The sequence below is a fragment of the Gymnogyps californianus genome, chromosome 17 (genome assembly GCF_018139145.2).
Source record: "Gymnogyps californianus isolate 813 chromosome 17, ASM1813914v2, whole genome shotgun sequence".
Lineage (NCBI taxonomy): Eukaryota > Metazoa > Chordata > Aves > Accipitriformes > Cathartidae > Gymnogyps > Gymnogyps californianus.
Window position 1 is genome coordinate 16,180,110 of NC_059487.1, and position 16,737 is coordinate 16,196,846.

Genomic DNA, 16,737 nt, shown 5'->3' on the forward strand with positions numbered 1-16,737 from the left:
ACCAGAAAGCAGCAACAAAACCAGACCAGCTCCAAATCAATTCCATCTGCACGTGGTTGACTCACTGACGGGGACACTGAAGCCTTCCAGAGCTTGTCAGGGTGGGTTCAGCTACTGAAGGCGCCTAACAGTAAATCTCTCCAGCGAGATGATCCATCTGCTGAAGAGTAAATTAAGGAACGTGTGAATCTCTTGAAGGCACAGAGATATTTTTAACGTAGTTCCTCTGCCCTGTCTCACTAACAGCGGAGCATTCCCAGGTAGGAACAGTCTCCAGAACTAAAGCAACTCCAGCGGCAAGGAAAAAACACAGCTAGAAAACTGTTCTAGTTGGGGGGGGGGGGGGAAACGAGTGTAATAATTTTTGTCCCAGCAAATCACACATACCTTTGAAGTGTTTCATTTAGTCTTGCTGGATCTTACAGCATTTTTGCAGTCCATAGCAGATAATTTCCAACAGGCAAGCCTAAACAAAGCCATCATTTCAGTGCCTCTCTGAAGATGTTCAGAGCTCGTGTCCTGTGCTGTGGTCTCCCTCCAGTGGCACAAGCCGTAAGCTGCAGTTCTCCCCAGGGAGAGGTCTTCACAGAGCAGACAAGGCACTGAACTACCTTACCACTGAGTAACATTTTACTGTTCACCGCTCCCAGTCTACACTCAGCTCTTAGAGTTCCCATTCCACTCCTCGCCCAGGCCGGGAGAACGCACCAAGAATTCAAAACAAGCATCCAAAAGAAGTCGCAGGGACCTGCTCAGAAGCAGCTGCGAGCCTGGCCCTACACGGAGAATTCAGATTGCCCCAAAGCTGCCGACTCCAGAACATCCGCATTGGCCTCATCTGCTTTCCCCTGACAGCATCTTTTGTTGTTTTGTTTTCTTTTTTGAACTTCTGTAATGCAATAGTTATCGCTATATTCGTTAAAAAAGCGAGAGAGAACAAACGATGATAAAGAACACTCGGGGCACAACTTGTGAAGGTGCAACCTCAACAAAAAACCCTTGACCAACAAATAAAATCAAGCACATTTCGGGTATGGAGTTGCTTTGTTTTGGGGAAACAAAGCTGTCATCTTCCATGTTTCTGGCAAGATTTCAGTCCAGCAAAATGTAGCTTTTCCACCATTAAACACAACGCAGTCACCACGCTACAAAACTCAGAGACCTTTTGAAGGACAAGAGTTTAACACTACTGCCTTCTTGACACCATTGCTCCAAATCTTTTTCTGTTCGTTTTTATAACACATATATACATACATACATACTTTTTTTCTGTAACTTTTCCCACTTACATTTCAAGTATCTAGGGCTTTCTCTGCATTATTGATTCTTGTATTCAGAATCTAAACCACTATCAGTAGTGCACTGAACGGATACATGAATAGATCGAAGGTAAAATTCATTCACAGATTTAAACACGTCAGAATATATGCCAGCCCAAAATTTCTAATTATGAGTTAATGAAGTACGGAAAGTTCCTGTTTCACTGCCATTTAAGAACACCACTCTTCTTGTTCTTCAGATAGTCTGACCGCAGTGAACCCCGACTTGAATACACGTGCGTTATTCGACTCTTTAATGCACGAGAGGCACAGTATCACACACACTGCTAGGTGGTTTCTACGTAAAGTGGATTCCAATCTGAAAAAAGAAATTTCTCAGTGAAGACCAATACCCCAGCAACTATGAGATTTGAAGTGACACTGGTTTTGAATTCTAGAACCGGGGGAAATAAGAACCTTTGAAATTTTTGTTAAAATGCAGCTCACTTCTCAATTTTGGAGTTATCAATTACTAACATAAAATATTCCAAGATTCCGTTGGTATGAAATCCACCTACAGGCTGAGGAAAGAAACACCCCTGAAATTATTAAAGAACATATTCTCCCAGAAAATTCTGAAAACGTACACTGTATGAAGTGTCTGTCATCACAGGAACCCCAAAACTAACTGGCAATCCTTTGCTCATTTTTGTCAAACAAAAATATTCAAGTGTCAAAAATCCCACAGCATAAACCTTTCCACTTACTTCTACCAGGGCCCTTGGGACTCAATACCCAATGTTCTCATAGCTGGTAAAAATTAAAAAAAAAAAAAAAAAAAAAAAAAAAAAATCAAACAAAACCCAATTAAGACAAAAATGGTTTTATTTATGGTTTAATTTACAGCAGCTACTGAAGATTTAAAATTGATACAATTCTTCAGGCTAACCACTTATATCCACTACTCACAGAGAGTGGAAGTATTAAGGAATTTTTTTTTAACCCATCTAACTCGATCTATTTGAAAGTCTTAAATCAACTAGTTCCTTTTTCTTCTTGGAAGGTAAACATCAGATAACACAGGCACAATGAAATATCAGTACTGAGCAGAAAATAAAGCCTCCTTAGAAGCACGTTTCAAAAAATCCCAGCACGATGGAAGGACTCGGGCTTTGGGGTGCACAGCAGATGCAAGGGAGTGTTTCTGCTCACTATCCAACCACTGGAATTTGTTTTTAAAAAGTCATCCTTGCAGTATCTTCTGCTATGGGAGACAGCAGCTGCTGCCAAACACCAAACAGTGAGCGTGAATCACTTCTTCCAGGAACACCGGTGCAGTAAGGACAGGTAGCGGGGCCTCCTTATTTAGCCAGCTCAGTTCCACTGCAGTGCTATTGCTAGGGCTCTTCCAGGATCTGATGTTACCTGAAGGGCCCATGAATGACACCCCCGCCAGGATATAAAATTTCGGCCTAAGAGTGGCCACAGTAGAATTTACAGGCTAAAACAGGTACAGAATTAACCTTCTTAGGTCCAACAGAGGACAATATTCTGCTTTGTCTCCTGCCAGTGGTTGAAGAAAGAGACCTTCCAGACTTGATCGCCTTTGTAGGAAGTGATACGAGTTGGTGCACAGCATGTAATCCAGAGCCACGGATCAAAGACATTTAAATGAACCTTCATCCTGCTTCTCTTCAGCTTGAGAGCCAGAGTGCAGCAATTTCTTTCTGCTGATACGAAGTACTCGCCCTTTCTGTCGGTGAGATTATGACCAGAAGAAAACTTGGATTAATCGCTGCTTCTTCACATCACTGTGGCACCCTGGGCACTTCTTCACCATCTACGTAAATAAATGAACAAAATACATAGATAATATATTAAATTTCTCTCTCAAGTTTGCAATTGTCCAATAGGAACTGTGAGCCATGCTAGTCTTTTGACAGTCCCCAAGATACCGTATCTACTATTTTTAAACACAGTGTTACTGTGCAGTCAGTTATTCAACAGCTAGTAATAAAAGGAGGAAAAACAAAGCCTCTCAGTGAAGTAGCAACAAACTTTACAGCAGTTGTCTCAGATTAATTACAGCTATGACATATCTGGAAGACTAAAATACAGGAACGAGGAAATACAGAGCCTGCAAGAGCTGTTGTGAAGTATAGATGTACTTGGTATTAGTAAAATCCCGTCAGATGGCTGATGAGTTCCCTGAACTCCTGCTTCCTCTTGCACAGATGAGAAGGAAGTGATCTCCTGGGCATACCAGGACATCGGTGATATATGTGGTAATGTAATGACCAAGAGTTTTGCAGGGGAACCAAGTACATTTATTTCTTCATACCACCCCCACACCTTTCTTGATTAACAGCAGAAGACTGGGTACATGAGGCAACCATTTCTCCACCCAGGTTTCAGTTTGCTTCTTCACTAATCTTAAATTTTCAAGTCTGGTCTTTAGCCATTTGACCTGCAGATGAACCCCAACTGCAAATTACTGGTAAAACTAAAATGCTCTGCTTATTTCAAAAGTGAGACAGTAAAAAATTTTTTAAAAAATTAATCTTTGAGAAAATTGGCAGCTCAGTAGTTGAAAGTGATGGTTACCTACATCAGCGGCACTGCGCAGGCTTCCCTACAGTATGGAAGTTAATCATTGCAACAAAAGATGTAGACTGCAAAGTAGGCTCAGGCACTAGTATTTTGATTCCAGAAACATTAATTGAAATACCATAAATGGAGGGGGAGAGGAAAACTCACTTTACCTCCCAGTAGACAGTGATTTGTCAAAGAGCTCTGAAAATTTTAAGTGCTATATATAATTGTGAAACCTTATATTATTTGCCCATATTACAGATAGTCCAAATGAGAATAACCCAGTCTCTCTGGAAGACCTGCAAAAAGAGCATGAATAAACGATGCATTTAAACACCGAAAAGCAGCAATGACCTCTGCACAGAAAAGTAAACCCAAAAGCAGCGTATACGGGCACAGTCTCTGCAAGGCTTCCCCTAACGCATTGACAAATCACCCAACACGCACCGGCACTCATCCCTCTACTACCCCTCCCGTTGCAGGGAATTCCTTCTGCTTCTCCAAAAGCTTCTAAAACGTTCCAAAATTATTTACCGCCTCTCCCCACCACTAAGCTATTTCAGTAAAATAACAAATTGGAAAAGACATCATAATTTGCAAAAACCAAGTCATTGCATTTTGAATGATAAGCTGTTAGTCACTTCCTCATAGGACAATATGCACCAAAGTGCTTTTAAGCTGAAGAAACATAGTGAGTAACTTGTTAGCAAAGAAAAAAAGATGAGTTTTCAGATCCAGCCCAGTCAGTGGTGACAAAGCCCAATGCCATCTGATGAGAGTTCAGAGCTCAGACACAACAGACATGGTTGCTCATTTCCTGCTGGTAAGGGTACCTCTATCACAAACACAGCCCTTGGCACGAACGCAGTCTGCTCTCTGTACAACCAACCAACGCGTGAGAAGGAATGCGGATGGATGGACATATTAGGAGATGGTTCCTCTGGGATTGGTTTCAGAGAAACACGGAATAATCCTCTTCCTGTTTGCAATCCCGTGCTCTCAACCAAGCTGTTCTTCCTTCTCGTCTGCATGACTAGCAGAGAACAGTTTTGTCTCATCACTGGAAGAAGTATCTCTCTCCATCAGTCCTCAAGTAGTATCCCAAACTACAAGATATTTGACTTCTCATTAACTGAACTAAACCTGAATCGTATCATAAGCAAGCTAACATTACTGTATACTGAGAACCATTCAACACTAGAGAGGTATGTCATCAGTAAGGCAAGAAAAGGTGACGAGACCATGTAGTTTCATGTTCTCCATAACAAAGGCTATAGAATGTCAGCCATGCTGAGCCTTGAGGGGTGCTTGAACAGTAGAGCAAAAGGTCTCAGCTGGTGAGAAGATGCTTCTTACATCCCCCACACCCAACAGTGTGTGTTCAGAGCAAGGGGGGGAAAAAAAAAAGCATTCTTAGAAATAAAGACTTTGATGGACGTTGTCTATGGAGGAGGCAAATGGATCACACTGTTGCTGTACGTAGAAAGACTCCAAAGGTGCACTTACGAAGGACAGAGTATCCATGATGCATTTTCTTGAGATCTGGAAGAAAATTTTGTTTGTCCTTTTTAAAAAAGTGGGGCATTCAGTTGAACTAGAAAGAAGCAGATTCAAAATGACAACAAAAAACGAGATGGTTCTTCACACAGCATTTGGCTAAGCTGTGGAAGTGCTTGCCGTGGGGCATGGATGACAAGTTCATTTGTGTTCAAAGGGAATTGGACGATGTGATGGAAATGCATCAAAGGTTTCTTAATATATAGAAGCAACCTTTGGCTCAGGGAGTTCTTATGCTGCAAATAGCTTCGGGGCTGAGAGATCACCTGCAAGAATCATCACTCATGCTTGCCATGTTGTTCTTTCCTAGCCATCCTTTTTTGGCCACTGTCAGAGACAGAATGCTGGGCTGGGCGGACCTGTACTCTGACTCAGTATGCCTGCTATTACGTTTGATTATTTGCTTCAAACTCTATCTGTCTTTCCTAATCTTTACAAATTATAAGGCTGTATTCACCTCACAGGGCTGTGGTATGCTACCACAAAGCAAAGCTCTGATTCACCTTGCTAAGAAAAATACAGGTATTTTCTTTTCCCTGCCATCACCTGGTACAACGTGGGATGAAGTTTCACTGTAACTAGCAAGATTATTCACGTAAGTGGCAAATATGGAAGCTATTAATAACAAATGACCCATGGGGAATGACTCATTTCCCCAAACACGTTTTTTTATTGGACATCTGAACAGAAAGAATACTTCCAGTTGGAAGGGACCTACAAGGATCATCTAGTCCAACTGCTTGACCGCTTCAGGGCTGAACCAAAGTTAAAGCATATTACTAAGGGCATTGGGGCATTGACCACCTCTCTAGGAAGCCTGTTGCAGTGTTTGACCACCCTCTCGGTAAAGAAATGTTGCCTCATATCTAGTCTGAACCTCCCCTGACGCAGCTTTGAACCACTCCCATGCGTCCTGCCACTGGATACCAGGGAGAAGAGATCAGCACCTCCCTCTCCACGTCCCCTCCTCGGGAAGCTGTAGAGGACAATGAGGTCGCCTCTCAGCCTCCTTCCTCCAAACTAGACAAACCCAAAGTCCTCAGCCGCTCCTCATAGGACGTGCCCTCCAGCCCTTCCACCAGCTTCGTTGCCCTCCTCTGGATGCATTCAAGTACCTGAATCCGAAACAGAGTCTAATCTAGTAGACCAGACTATTTTAATCCCCGGTCTAAGAGATGTACAATCAGATAAAGGAGTGATTAAAAAGAATTTAGTCTGAGCAAGTTCTGTGATTTATCTATGAGCTATGAAAATGCACATTAACTTGGGGATTAAGGAGGAAACCAGACCTCAGAATTACCAATTTCAAGACAAAAACCACAGAACAGGGCATTACAGTTGCTCAATATACAACAGTTCTCATCTTGTGGATTCTTAAGCTGACGAAACAATTACATCTTACTGGCAAAAGGAGAGAGTTTTTCCCCAGATATTTGTAAGACAAAAATTTATGAGCTGAGATAACATAATCTCCCTGTGGGATAATAAATGCTTGCCTAACCAAAAAAACTCCCCAGGGAGCTCCTTCTGTTCCTTAATCAACTCCAGTCTCAAGCAGCAGCGATTATAAACACATGCTAGTAAAACTCTTGTCATGACTTTCCTAGAATCTTTTCTGGAGTATGCCAACTGTCAGATGTTCATCCCCGTTATACTTTGGCATAAAAGGAAAAATTGAGTATTCAGTGGTAATGCCTATTCAAGGCAATTGGTTTGACTGCCCAATCTGCAGCAAACATGAGATGCCTTCCTTCGGCTTTCTTGTACTTTCTTCATATATTCCTTATAATCCAATACTTTTAGATTTTAACATGTTTAAAGAAATATGGCATAGCAGACTGAGGATGAAATTTAGTTGAACAGCTATTCTGAATTCCCTCTAGGAGATACATGTCTGAGAACATCAGTCTGGACATTATTCCGTGTTCCTCTTGGACCAAGTCTGTCTTAGTCGTTCTATTTTATTTGGAAGTTAGTATACTGTTTATTTTCTACACTTAGCTGACATAATTCAGTGTCTTCTTCCTGAGAAAAAGACCTTTCTCTGGAACTCGGAATGACTGATTATTTGGTACTTGCTTATAGATTCACAGGTTGAAGAAATTTCTTTTCCTTCTGTACTGTTTTTGTAGGTTCCTGAGCTCCATTGATTAGCAGCCTCCTTCATCACCTATGTTTAGAAACCACTCAACTCTTGTATTAGACTTCCATACCCAGGGTCACAGATTATTAATAGCTGGGTGCTGAATCAAATGTTGGGTAAGATGCTACCAAACACATGCACTGTGGGATCAGTTACATCCTCTTACCTAAAGAATTTCAACCACCAATTTACTCAGTCAGGAAAACCAAAGGACAGGACAACACAGGAGATATTTGAGCATGAATTTAGAATCATAGATTCATAGAATCATTTAGGCTGGAAAAGACCCTTATGATCACAGAGTCCAACAGTTAACCTAACACTACCAAGTCCACCACTAAACCATGTCCCTAAGCGCCATGTCTACAAGTCTTAAATACCTCCAGGAATGGTGACTCAACCACTTCCCTGGGCAGCCTGTTCCTGATATGCCTCAGCTCATGATAGTGCTTTACAGTAGGTTTTTAGATGGGGAAAATTATGAAACTAAGCAAGAAAAAAAAATTTAAATAAAGGTTCAAATGGAAAAAAAAAAAAAACCACCAACTTTTTTTTTTTTTTTTCAAGTTGACTCCACAGCTTGTTGCCTGCATAGCTCTAGATGGAAAAACATGTGGAGGCAGCTCAGAAGGAGATGCAAAGGTGTAAAAACCACAGCATAAGGCAGAGGTCTGCCTCCAGTCACATTGCAGAACATGGAAAATAATGAAACAAGTGGTAAATCTTCCATCGGGATTTGGGTGTTCTCTCTGTAAACAGAGGAATTCTGTTCCCAGGGCTGTCCACATGGTTCTCCTGAAAAGCACAAAATTCACCAGCAGTTTCAGGGAAAACTGAAACCAATAAACAAGATAACCTTTAAGAACTGCTCCCAGCATGTTTTGCAGCAAGTGAAGTCACATAATGGACATTTAAAAGGCACATCATCCTCAGATTTGCAGTTAGAGCACTGGAATCTTCCTAGAACAGAGGGTGGGGGCAGGGAGGGGGGGGGAGAGAAAGAGAGGGAGGAAATGACTAAAATTCCAGTAATCACCTGTGAAATTCTCATGCATACATGTTTCCAGTGCAGTTCAGAAAACAATGACCATGAGCTTTACGAACCACCGTAACAGTGCAATACCTGGCCCTGTTACGTTATCTCTTTCACATGACCTCACTCGGTCTCTCAGTGCTTCAGATCTCCATTTAGAAACAGAGATTACATCCTTGCTTTACAAGGAAGTTGTCGAGAAAAACCCATAAGTTCTCAGGAAACTATTACACCACTGTGATAAAGACAATGAAGTACTTTGAAATAACATATGCAAGTGGCAGAAAGTACAAATTCTACTTAGTAAACCACGCTAATCATTATTGCACCTGAGCAAATATAGGCATGAACCAGTCATCATTTAATAGACTATCAGCATAATTCTCATTTCTATAACTTATCTTTATTCTGAGTGTTTGAGAATTACATCCAAAATCTCACCTATACCTACCACACTCTGGCTCCATCTCTAGAGGGAAGATAGGCACAGCTCCAGAGCCTGTGGGTGCTCTCACGTTACTGGTTTCTTTTGATACTTTGGTCTTTGGCAATTCAAGTTTGCTTTTCTGGTTAAAGCAGAAGGAGGAAATCTTCCTCTGAATTTTCTCTGGCGCCTCACCTTTAGAAGTGGCTGCATCTGGTTATAAAAAAAACCAAAATACAAAAAACCCCCCAAAACCCAGCATACAAAACAGTATAATGCAGAATACAATACACAGACTCCGCAGATCACAATTAGCGGTAAGTTCAGTAAGTTCTCTTTGTATAAGAAGAAAACCACAATTTGTGTAACTATTTTTTTACGCCATACTGCTTGGTAACAGAAGTTTCTGATACTAACACACGCATTAGTACTGAAAGGGACCCTTTATATTGAAATAGTTCTGTGGAAATTCTTCCTAGACAGAGTGGATCTCGATCCACTCCTGCTCCCACCCCACTTAGATGCAAAAATTCTGCCTTCACCCATAACGCACTTCACAGTTTGAAGAAGATGGCACTATAATTTTTTTTCTTGTTTCCTTGCACTTCCCCACCTCACATTGCCTTCTGTCTTACACCTGGTTGTTTTTTTTTTTTTTTAAACACAATTTGGACGTGGCCAATTACTTTGATCTTCCTTTACACACCTAGTGCAGGGAGGCCCTAGCCCACAGCTAAGGCTGTTAGACACTACTCATCGCAACAATAAATAAGATTCTAAACTTCAGACGAATGTTTGTTCCCAACCTTGTATGGGGCTGTTTTCTCCTTTAGCGCACCGGCTCTCCGAACTCAGAGGGCTCCCTTCACCTTGTACCTGCTGTTGCAATTGCTTCTCTCCCTCGCCGCAGACCATTCCAGTCAAATCTTTACACATCTGTTTGAACTGCTCTTTGTGATGAGGGCGCACAAACATGTAAAACCCTGTCCAAAAGAAAATACAGTCAACTGCACAGGAAAATAAATGCCTAACCATGGAAAACTCCTTGCTTTGGAGGGGAGAAATTCTTTGGAAGCTGAACAATATCAGCCATATTCCTCAGAGTATCTTCAGGTTGGTGGAACACTTGATGTTTCTGTTGATTTTACAGTTATGGGGTTTTCCTTGCCAGAAGACAGATGGGTATTTAGTATTGAAAATCATCTCAAGTTATCTCGAAATTCTTCCGTTTTCTACAGCTAAGCATAAATACCTGATTCAGCCCTTCACCTGACAACTGATCTAGTGAAATCGGGTATACACACAATATCTGAAAAGACTTTCTCAAAAAGGAGATTTCTTGTTACTGTTTGGTTGACAAGGATTCACAAGACATACAGAAACGCTAAAAAAAATCCCAAATTATGACTGACTGTCAAGCATGGACAATTCTACCACAAAGTCCTCTGAGGTCAAAACATTTGCTCGGTAAAGATACTCACTCTCTGTCTGTAAGAAAGAATGCTCAGGGGGAGATTATGACTCACAGTGCCACACAGTTCATTTCCCTCCCACTCTTCACTGTGTCAAGACTAATCTGACTAGTTAATGCACCAGAAACAAAAATATTTTCTAAAAATTTGGAGACTATGACATCTGTTCAAGGTCAATGGAACACTCATTGTTATTTTCTAAAGACAATAAACAAAACTACATCAGCATTTCCCAGCATACACTGTATGCATCATTTCCTGCAGAGGAGTTCACACCAGAGACACGGGAGAAGGTGGAACTGAGCTGTTACATAGCACGAGACACGATGTCTCCATCAAGGCAATCAAGACCAGTACATAATCCCTCCTCCTCTTGGTTGTTTTTTTTTTTTTTAAACAATAAAGCCCAATTTCAAATTTTGAAAACTTATAGCTTCCTACATCCTTTCATCATTAAACCCATGAAAGGAAAAAAAAACCAAAACAAACCACTTCTGAGAAAATAAGTATCAGCTTGAAATTTCTAGAAGATTATTATGAATGATAAGGATACTAAACTATGACACAGTTCCATAACTATTCCCAGGTAAAGCTCTGTAGAAGAATAGTGAACCAAAAGTGTGATTGCTTATCCCAAAACCTGGAAGTGATCCAAGAGCTTACCACCAGTATAGCAACCAATGGTCATGAGAGCAAAATTGAGTCAGTTCAATAGTCTGTCTTTTCTAAAGAGCAATCACTTGTAGTAATTGAGGGGAAAAAAGGTGACGAAACCATCTGACTGAAGCTAGCTTGACTGAAGGTTAGGACTGGAATTACTGAGGTCTTATCTAATGATTTTAACGGACAATTTCTAACTGAACAAACAGAGATAACATTTTATAACCTTGACAGTTTTTGCTTTCTGAATGACATTCATTTAGCACATCTTTCCTGCTGCTCCATTTACCTGGTTTGCTAAACCAAAAGATGGGAGAGGAAGTTTACCAATGCTAAAAGTTTCTCCTAAAAGTGGAGAATTTGCAAACTAATGACCAGTGAAAGGTTATTGCTCACATGAGATCACAGCACCTACATCTTCTTTTCAACTAAATTAAAGTGATTTAAAAAAAAAAAAAAACAAACCCTTACTTTGTAGGAGATGGAAATCTTCTGGCCTCTCAGTGGTGAGGGCTGCTATCACCGATATCATAGCATCATAGTTATCTGTCTTCTTGTAAGCTAACAATGCTTCGTAGAAACGGCTGTAAGTGCTTTTGTTCAAAGCCCTTTTCACGTCGTTGAGATAGGTAGCCCTGAGGAGCTGGTGGTGATCTCTCCTAGAGCTGGAGCTTTTTCAGTGTCTTTCCTTGGAGCTCGACTGGCATTCTGCCCTGAGAGGCAAAGAACACATGTGAGCAAGGCTTGGGGAGGAACAGAGACAAACAGGTCACTCGTATCGACTTCTCTTTTCATTCCGAAGGGGGTTCCTGGACTACTTCAAAGTGGTAAAGCCAACACTGCCTGCACAGCCCCACACTTCCCTCTGGCATGGCCTTGGGCAGAGCAAATTAATTCTGGGGATCGCTTTTAGCATCTTCCGGAGTTTTTTGACCTTTTAAATGGAGAAATGTGTCAGATGGTCACTAGGGAATGAGAAAAAGGTGACACAGAAGACACTGTGCATGGAGGTCAGCAATAAATCGGGTTTTGTGCTACCCTGAAGGAGCATTTTAAACAGATGGCTTAACCAACTATGCTGGCCTGACACGTGGGCAAGTAAACTGTTGAGAGCAATTTTAAAGAATAGATTTCTCACCCCTTATTAATAAAAGAGGAAAAGTGTGTGTGTGTGTGTTTCCCAACAGGAAAACACAATGCCAAAAAAGAATAACTAACCTGAAATAACACACGAGATAGCACAAGAGCAATGTAGGAGTACAACAGAAGGTAGGAGCAGCTAGGAACATCCTGCTAAACTCCAAGTGGACTTCTGTTCAAAATGTCAGTCTTTGATTTGATAACTTTTAGGGTTTTGCACATTGCAGGCATGCAAATATGGATGAAGTATATGATAAGAACCTGATTTAAATTAACCAGCCACATCTTTTGGTATTTAGATCTTTATTCTCCACTAAAGAACTTCTAAAGAAGTTAAAGAAGATAATGCAGTTTTAAAAGATGGGCTTAGTTCAATTTCCTGAAAGGGGAAAAACATGAGTGTGAATTTTATAATCAGTATATTTTATTGCATATCATACAGCTTTCTGACACTTCCACAGGAGCATACTCTACTTAAGGAGTGAGCAACAGAAATAATACATGCATTTATTGCTATTATTTTCTCAATTACTTTTAGTGGAAACAGGTTTCCATGAAAATCAATCTCATGGACGTCCGGACAAAATAATTACCAAAAGATTCTGTTTTGTTCAAATGTTCTTAAGATACAAAACAAAACAGGAAAACAAATCAAAAGAAACAAAATGGCTTCATACATGAAAAGCTTTTAAAGCCTTCCAGGAAACATCGCCTTTTTTTTTTTTTTTTTTTTTTTTTTTTTTAAAGAAAGGACTAGCCTTTGACTATTCTTTACCCTTTAAAGAAAGACTTCTAAGCTGTCCAACTATCCTACTCATTTCCTTGTGAGAAATACAAAAATTCCCAGCTGTTCTCAGGAATATCTGTAATCAAATCATAACTGAGCCTTTGACTTCAAAAGATAAATACTGGACAGTATGAGATTAGAGGGATGCATACAGAGATTACATGCAATTGTGAGAATACATTTGCTAGTCTCTGTTTCTGCATAAAAAACAGACTGTCCACATGAGGAGTGTACACATTACCGATAACAAAACAGGAACTCTCTTCTCCATACCTGGCTCCATATTGACCTAATCTAAAATTACATTCCTTAAATGGCTCTCTCTCATGAGCCCTGGACAAACAGGAAGCCCAGCAGCCTTGTGCTCAACTCACCCTTTCCCTCACTGACGTATGCCAGGTCAGTCTCTAGTGCAAACTTCTGGCTTTAATTGGTTTCTTTCAGATCCACCTTGATTTAATTTATTGGCTTTTGTGTTTAGTTTTGTACAATCCTTGCTGAAAATTCTGAATTACCATCACTCCTACTACAGCTAGTGAGCCACTCTGCTAGGTGAACACAAAAAACATTGGTTCCCACCAGGAGAATTTACAGTCAGTGACGAAATAAAACATAACATGTATTACCTTGGGACTGCGTTTTTATTTAACATGAAGGGTACCTGCACTATTCAGTCCTGTTGTCAAGTGGAATCCTCCCCGGTTCAAGTGGAGCCCAGGGTTTAGCTGAGCACACGACTCCTTTGAGAATGCAGTTTTCTGCTGACTCTGTTTTTCTTCTGTCAAATCAAACCAGTCCGTTAACAGTGAACTTAGGGAAGAATGAACGTAGAATGGTGCATTTCAAAGTATGCCATTCTATGCTGAAAACACCTGAAGATGTAGATGTATTTCTCTGATAAGAGGGGATGAGCTAACACCCTGCTTTTTTAGGACTTTATTGTTCCAGGGTTTCAAAGATTTCACAAGCTCTGTGAGGACATGATTACCCTCTGTTCACAGTTCTGGTGGCACTATGTGGGTAGCAAAGAAAACACACACAAAGTTTTTAAATCCACAGACTAGATTCACGATTTAAATAGATCTGTAAAATCCCTTTTTGAAATAAAATGGTGTCATTACTAACTATGCAGTAACTGATGTTCAGCCATCTGCATATGCCCACAGGAAGGCAGGCAAGAGGATCATGCAGAGCAGAGACTTAGCTCAATACTGATTAAACTAAATTGCCTTCCATCCTTGCATTTCTACATATTAGACGCATCTTGCTCTACGATTGCGTAATGTCCATCAAACGATACAACTGCCTGCACAGTGCTGAAACAAGCTCCTCACCTATTTTCTTGGCTAGTATCTCTCTCTCTTCCCGCAGAAGGCTGTGCTCAGGTTTGTAGCCACAGCCCACTCCAGTCAGATTGCAACATGCTTCATCAAACTGTTTTTTATGTTGAGGTCGAACAAACTGGTAAAATTCTATCATTAGAGAAAGGGAAGAGGAAGAAAAAAAGAAGGGGGGGGAAGTCAGTTCACAACAGGTAATAAATGCCACAGAAACCTACAATGGCAGGACTTCTAGGTCAGGTAACATGAAGATAAAAAAGTGCAGCTAAGTAACTTAAACTCTAAATGTCGTTATCTAATATTTATGCAATAAGCACACTTATAAGTTACACAAAGGTCAGCTATCATGCAAACTTCCAGCAATGTTATTACCAGTAGGTAATAACTGTAATTTTTTCACTGTAAATATGAAGTACCATGGTGAAACAGGTACTTGCAGCAAAAGGTCATGACCTACCTCATAAACCGTGGGGTCAAAGTATCTGCTAGGCAGGCTGATACTTTGAATAACCAATATACTGTTAATTTTACACCTCGTCTTTCTTACTTACCATAAAATGCTTGCCAACCAAAAGCCTAAACGTCAAATGAACTTTAGGTTTCAGGCGCCTGCCTTTTGAAAACTAGGCTTAGGCCTTAATTTGGCAATCAAATATTTTCTTATGTATATAGTAAGATCAGCAAATTGGGAAACAGACTGGCTACTATTAGTACTAAGTGCTCATACTGAGCTTCCCATTCCTTAACCTTAAAATTAACCTTAAACAATTTACAAGATGCGTAACTATGCTTTTTTATTTTAGTAGATGAAAAAAAGTCACAGGAAAGTCTGCCCATTTGCTCACAAGTTGAGAGGGAAATGAAAATTCACAGAGAAAACACTGTTAAACTAGCAGAAATGTTGGTGGGAGTCCAGTTCCTGTCAATGCAGTAGTTAAAAGCCAAGAAAATACCAGCTAAACCAGTAAACTATCCATGCTTGCCCAGATCACTTGCTTTATACTCACCATTATTTAAATGGAAAATTTCTCTAGATATTCTGCTACTTATTTACTGCTTTAACACTGAACCCTTGTGAATGCATCTATCCAACTCACACAACCACACTCTTGATCTTACCTCCTACATCACAGGGAATAAGCTATACTACTTTTAGGCAAAGTTTAAAATAACACAAGCTTTCACGGAACGTGATTTTTTTTTAGGCCTGTCAAGATGCAAACTAACATATGATAATTAGATTGAGAAGATTTTCTGTGTCATCTGGGGATATACAGTGATGAATGTTCATGATTATCATCCCGATTGATCTGTAGTTCAAATCTAAACCACCTACCTCTGAAATACCCAAGTCTGTTTCAAAGACAAAGGTCATGTCACAAATATACTAAGGAAGCCATCATACCTCGTAATAAGATATGCTTTTTTTCATCCTCTATAAAGAGAGAGCTCATTTGAGATAACATAGCATGGAAGTCATCTGTCTTCTTGTAGTGCTGAAGAGCCTTAGAGAAGAGATCATAGTTCTGTTGGCTTAGGGTTTCCTTCACTGTTGCGATGTACAACGTAGCTCGGGCCTTCTTTGGCTCCGTCAGGTCTGCTTTCTTATCAGCTTGCTGCAAAGACACGAAGACTTTTCAGTAAATAGTATGACTTGAGGAGTTACTCTCACATGAATTCAGATGGAAGCAATATATTTACGATTCTGCCAGCACACAGAACAATGAATGCTTTCAACTAACAGGTTACTGTCTCTTGCAATTATGGTAGTCACCCCGTATCCATGTGTTATTTCCCGAAAAAAAACCCAACAAAAACCCAACCAGCTTCAGTGCCACAGAATAAACACAAATCTAACTGGCCTACCTCCTGGAAATGTCCAATTAACCGAAAAACCTAAATCTCTGAAGCAGGAGATACAAAAAACGGAAGGTGTTCAAGCATTTTCGTTCCTCTAAGACATTTCTTGAAGACACTATACACACGAGCAAGCTAGACTACTCTCTCGTATCGGGAAGCATTCTTCTTCTACAATCTACAAGCAGCAGGGACTTGAAAAAGATTCAGAACAACCCTTCCTTTATGAAAGTGACTGTGCATTACAATGTGCTCACACACTTTGAACATATAAGCCGTTGGACCCTTGTCACGTGTCTTCGTGACAAAAAACAGCATCAACGGCGCAATCCTGAGGCACAAGTACATTATTAATTTCCCCAGCTGATTATTATATCTATTTCTAAAACATTAGTCCCTCTAACATCTGTGAGCGTTCATTCCCTCACAGAACGTTCGTTCCCTCACAGAAGAGCAATGCTATTCACCTTCTC

At 40.4% G+C, this 16,737-nt stretch overlaps 1 protein-coding gene across 1 annotated transcript in view; it reads right to left on the minus strand.

The window, feature by feature from the left end:
• Window positions 1–2,136: 2,136 nt before the first annotated feature.
• RTEL1 (regulator of telomere elongation helicase 1) overlaps window positions 2,137–16,737 on the minus strand; it is a 52,610-nt gene continuing 38,009 nt past the window's right edge. The window contains 9 exon segments of the mRNA XM_050907357.1: window positions 2,137–3,099; window positions 8,408–8,511; window positions 9,036–9,221; window positions 9,815–9,991; window positions 11,612–11,806; window positions 11,809–11,853; window positions 13,729–13,845; window positions 14,402–14,539; window positions 15,813–16,023. Of these exon segments, the coding sequence (XP_050763314.1) occupies window positions 3,025–3,099; window positions 8,408–8,511; window positions 9,036–9,221; window positions 9,815–9,991; window positions 11,612–11,806; window positions 11,809–11,853; window positions 13,729–13,845; window positions 14,402–14,539; window positions 15,813–16,023 (1,248 nt within the window). The 3' untranslated portion in view covers window positions 2,137–3,024.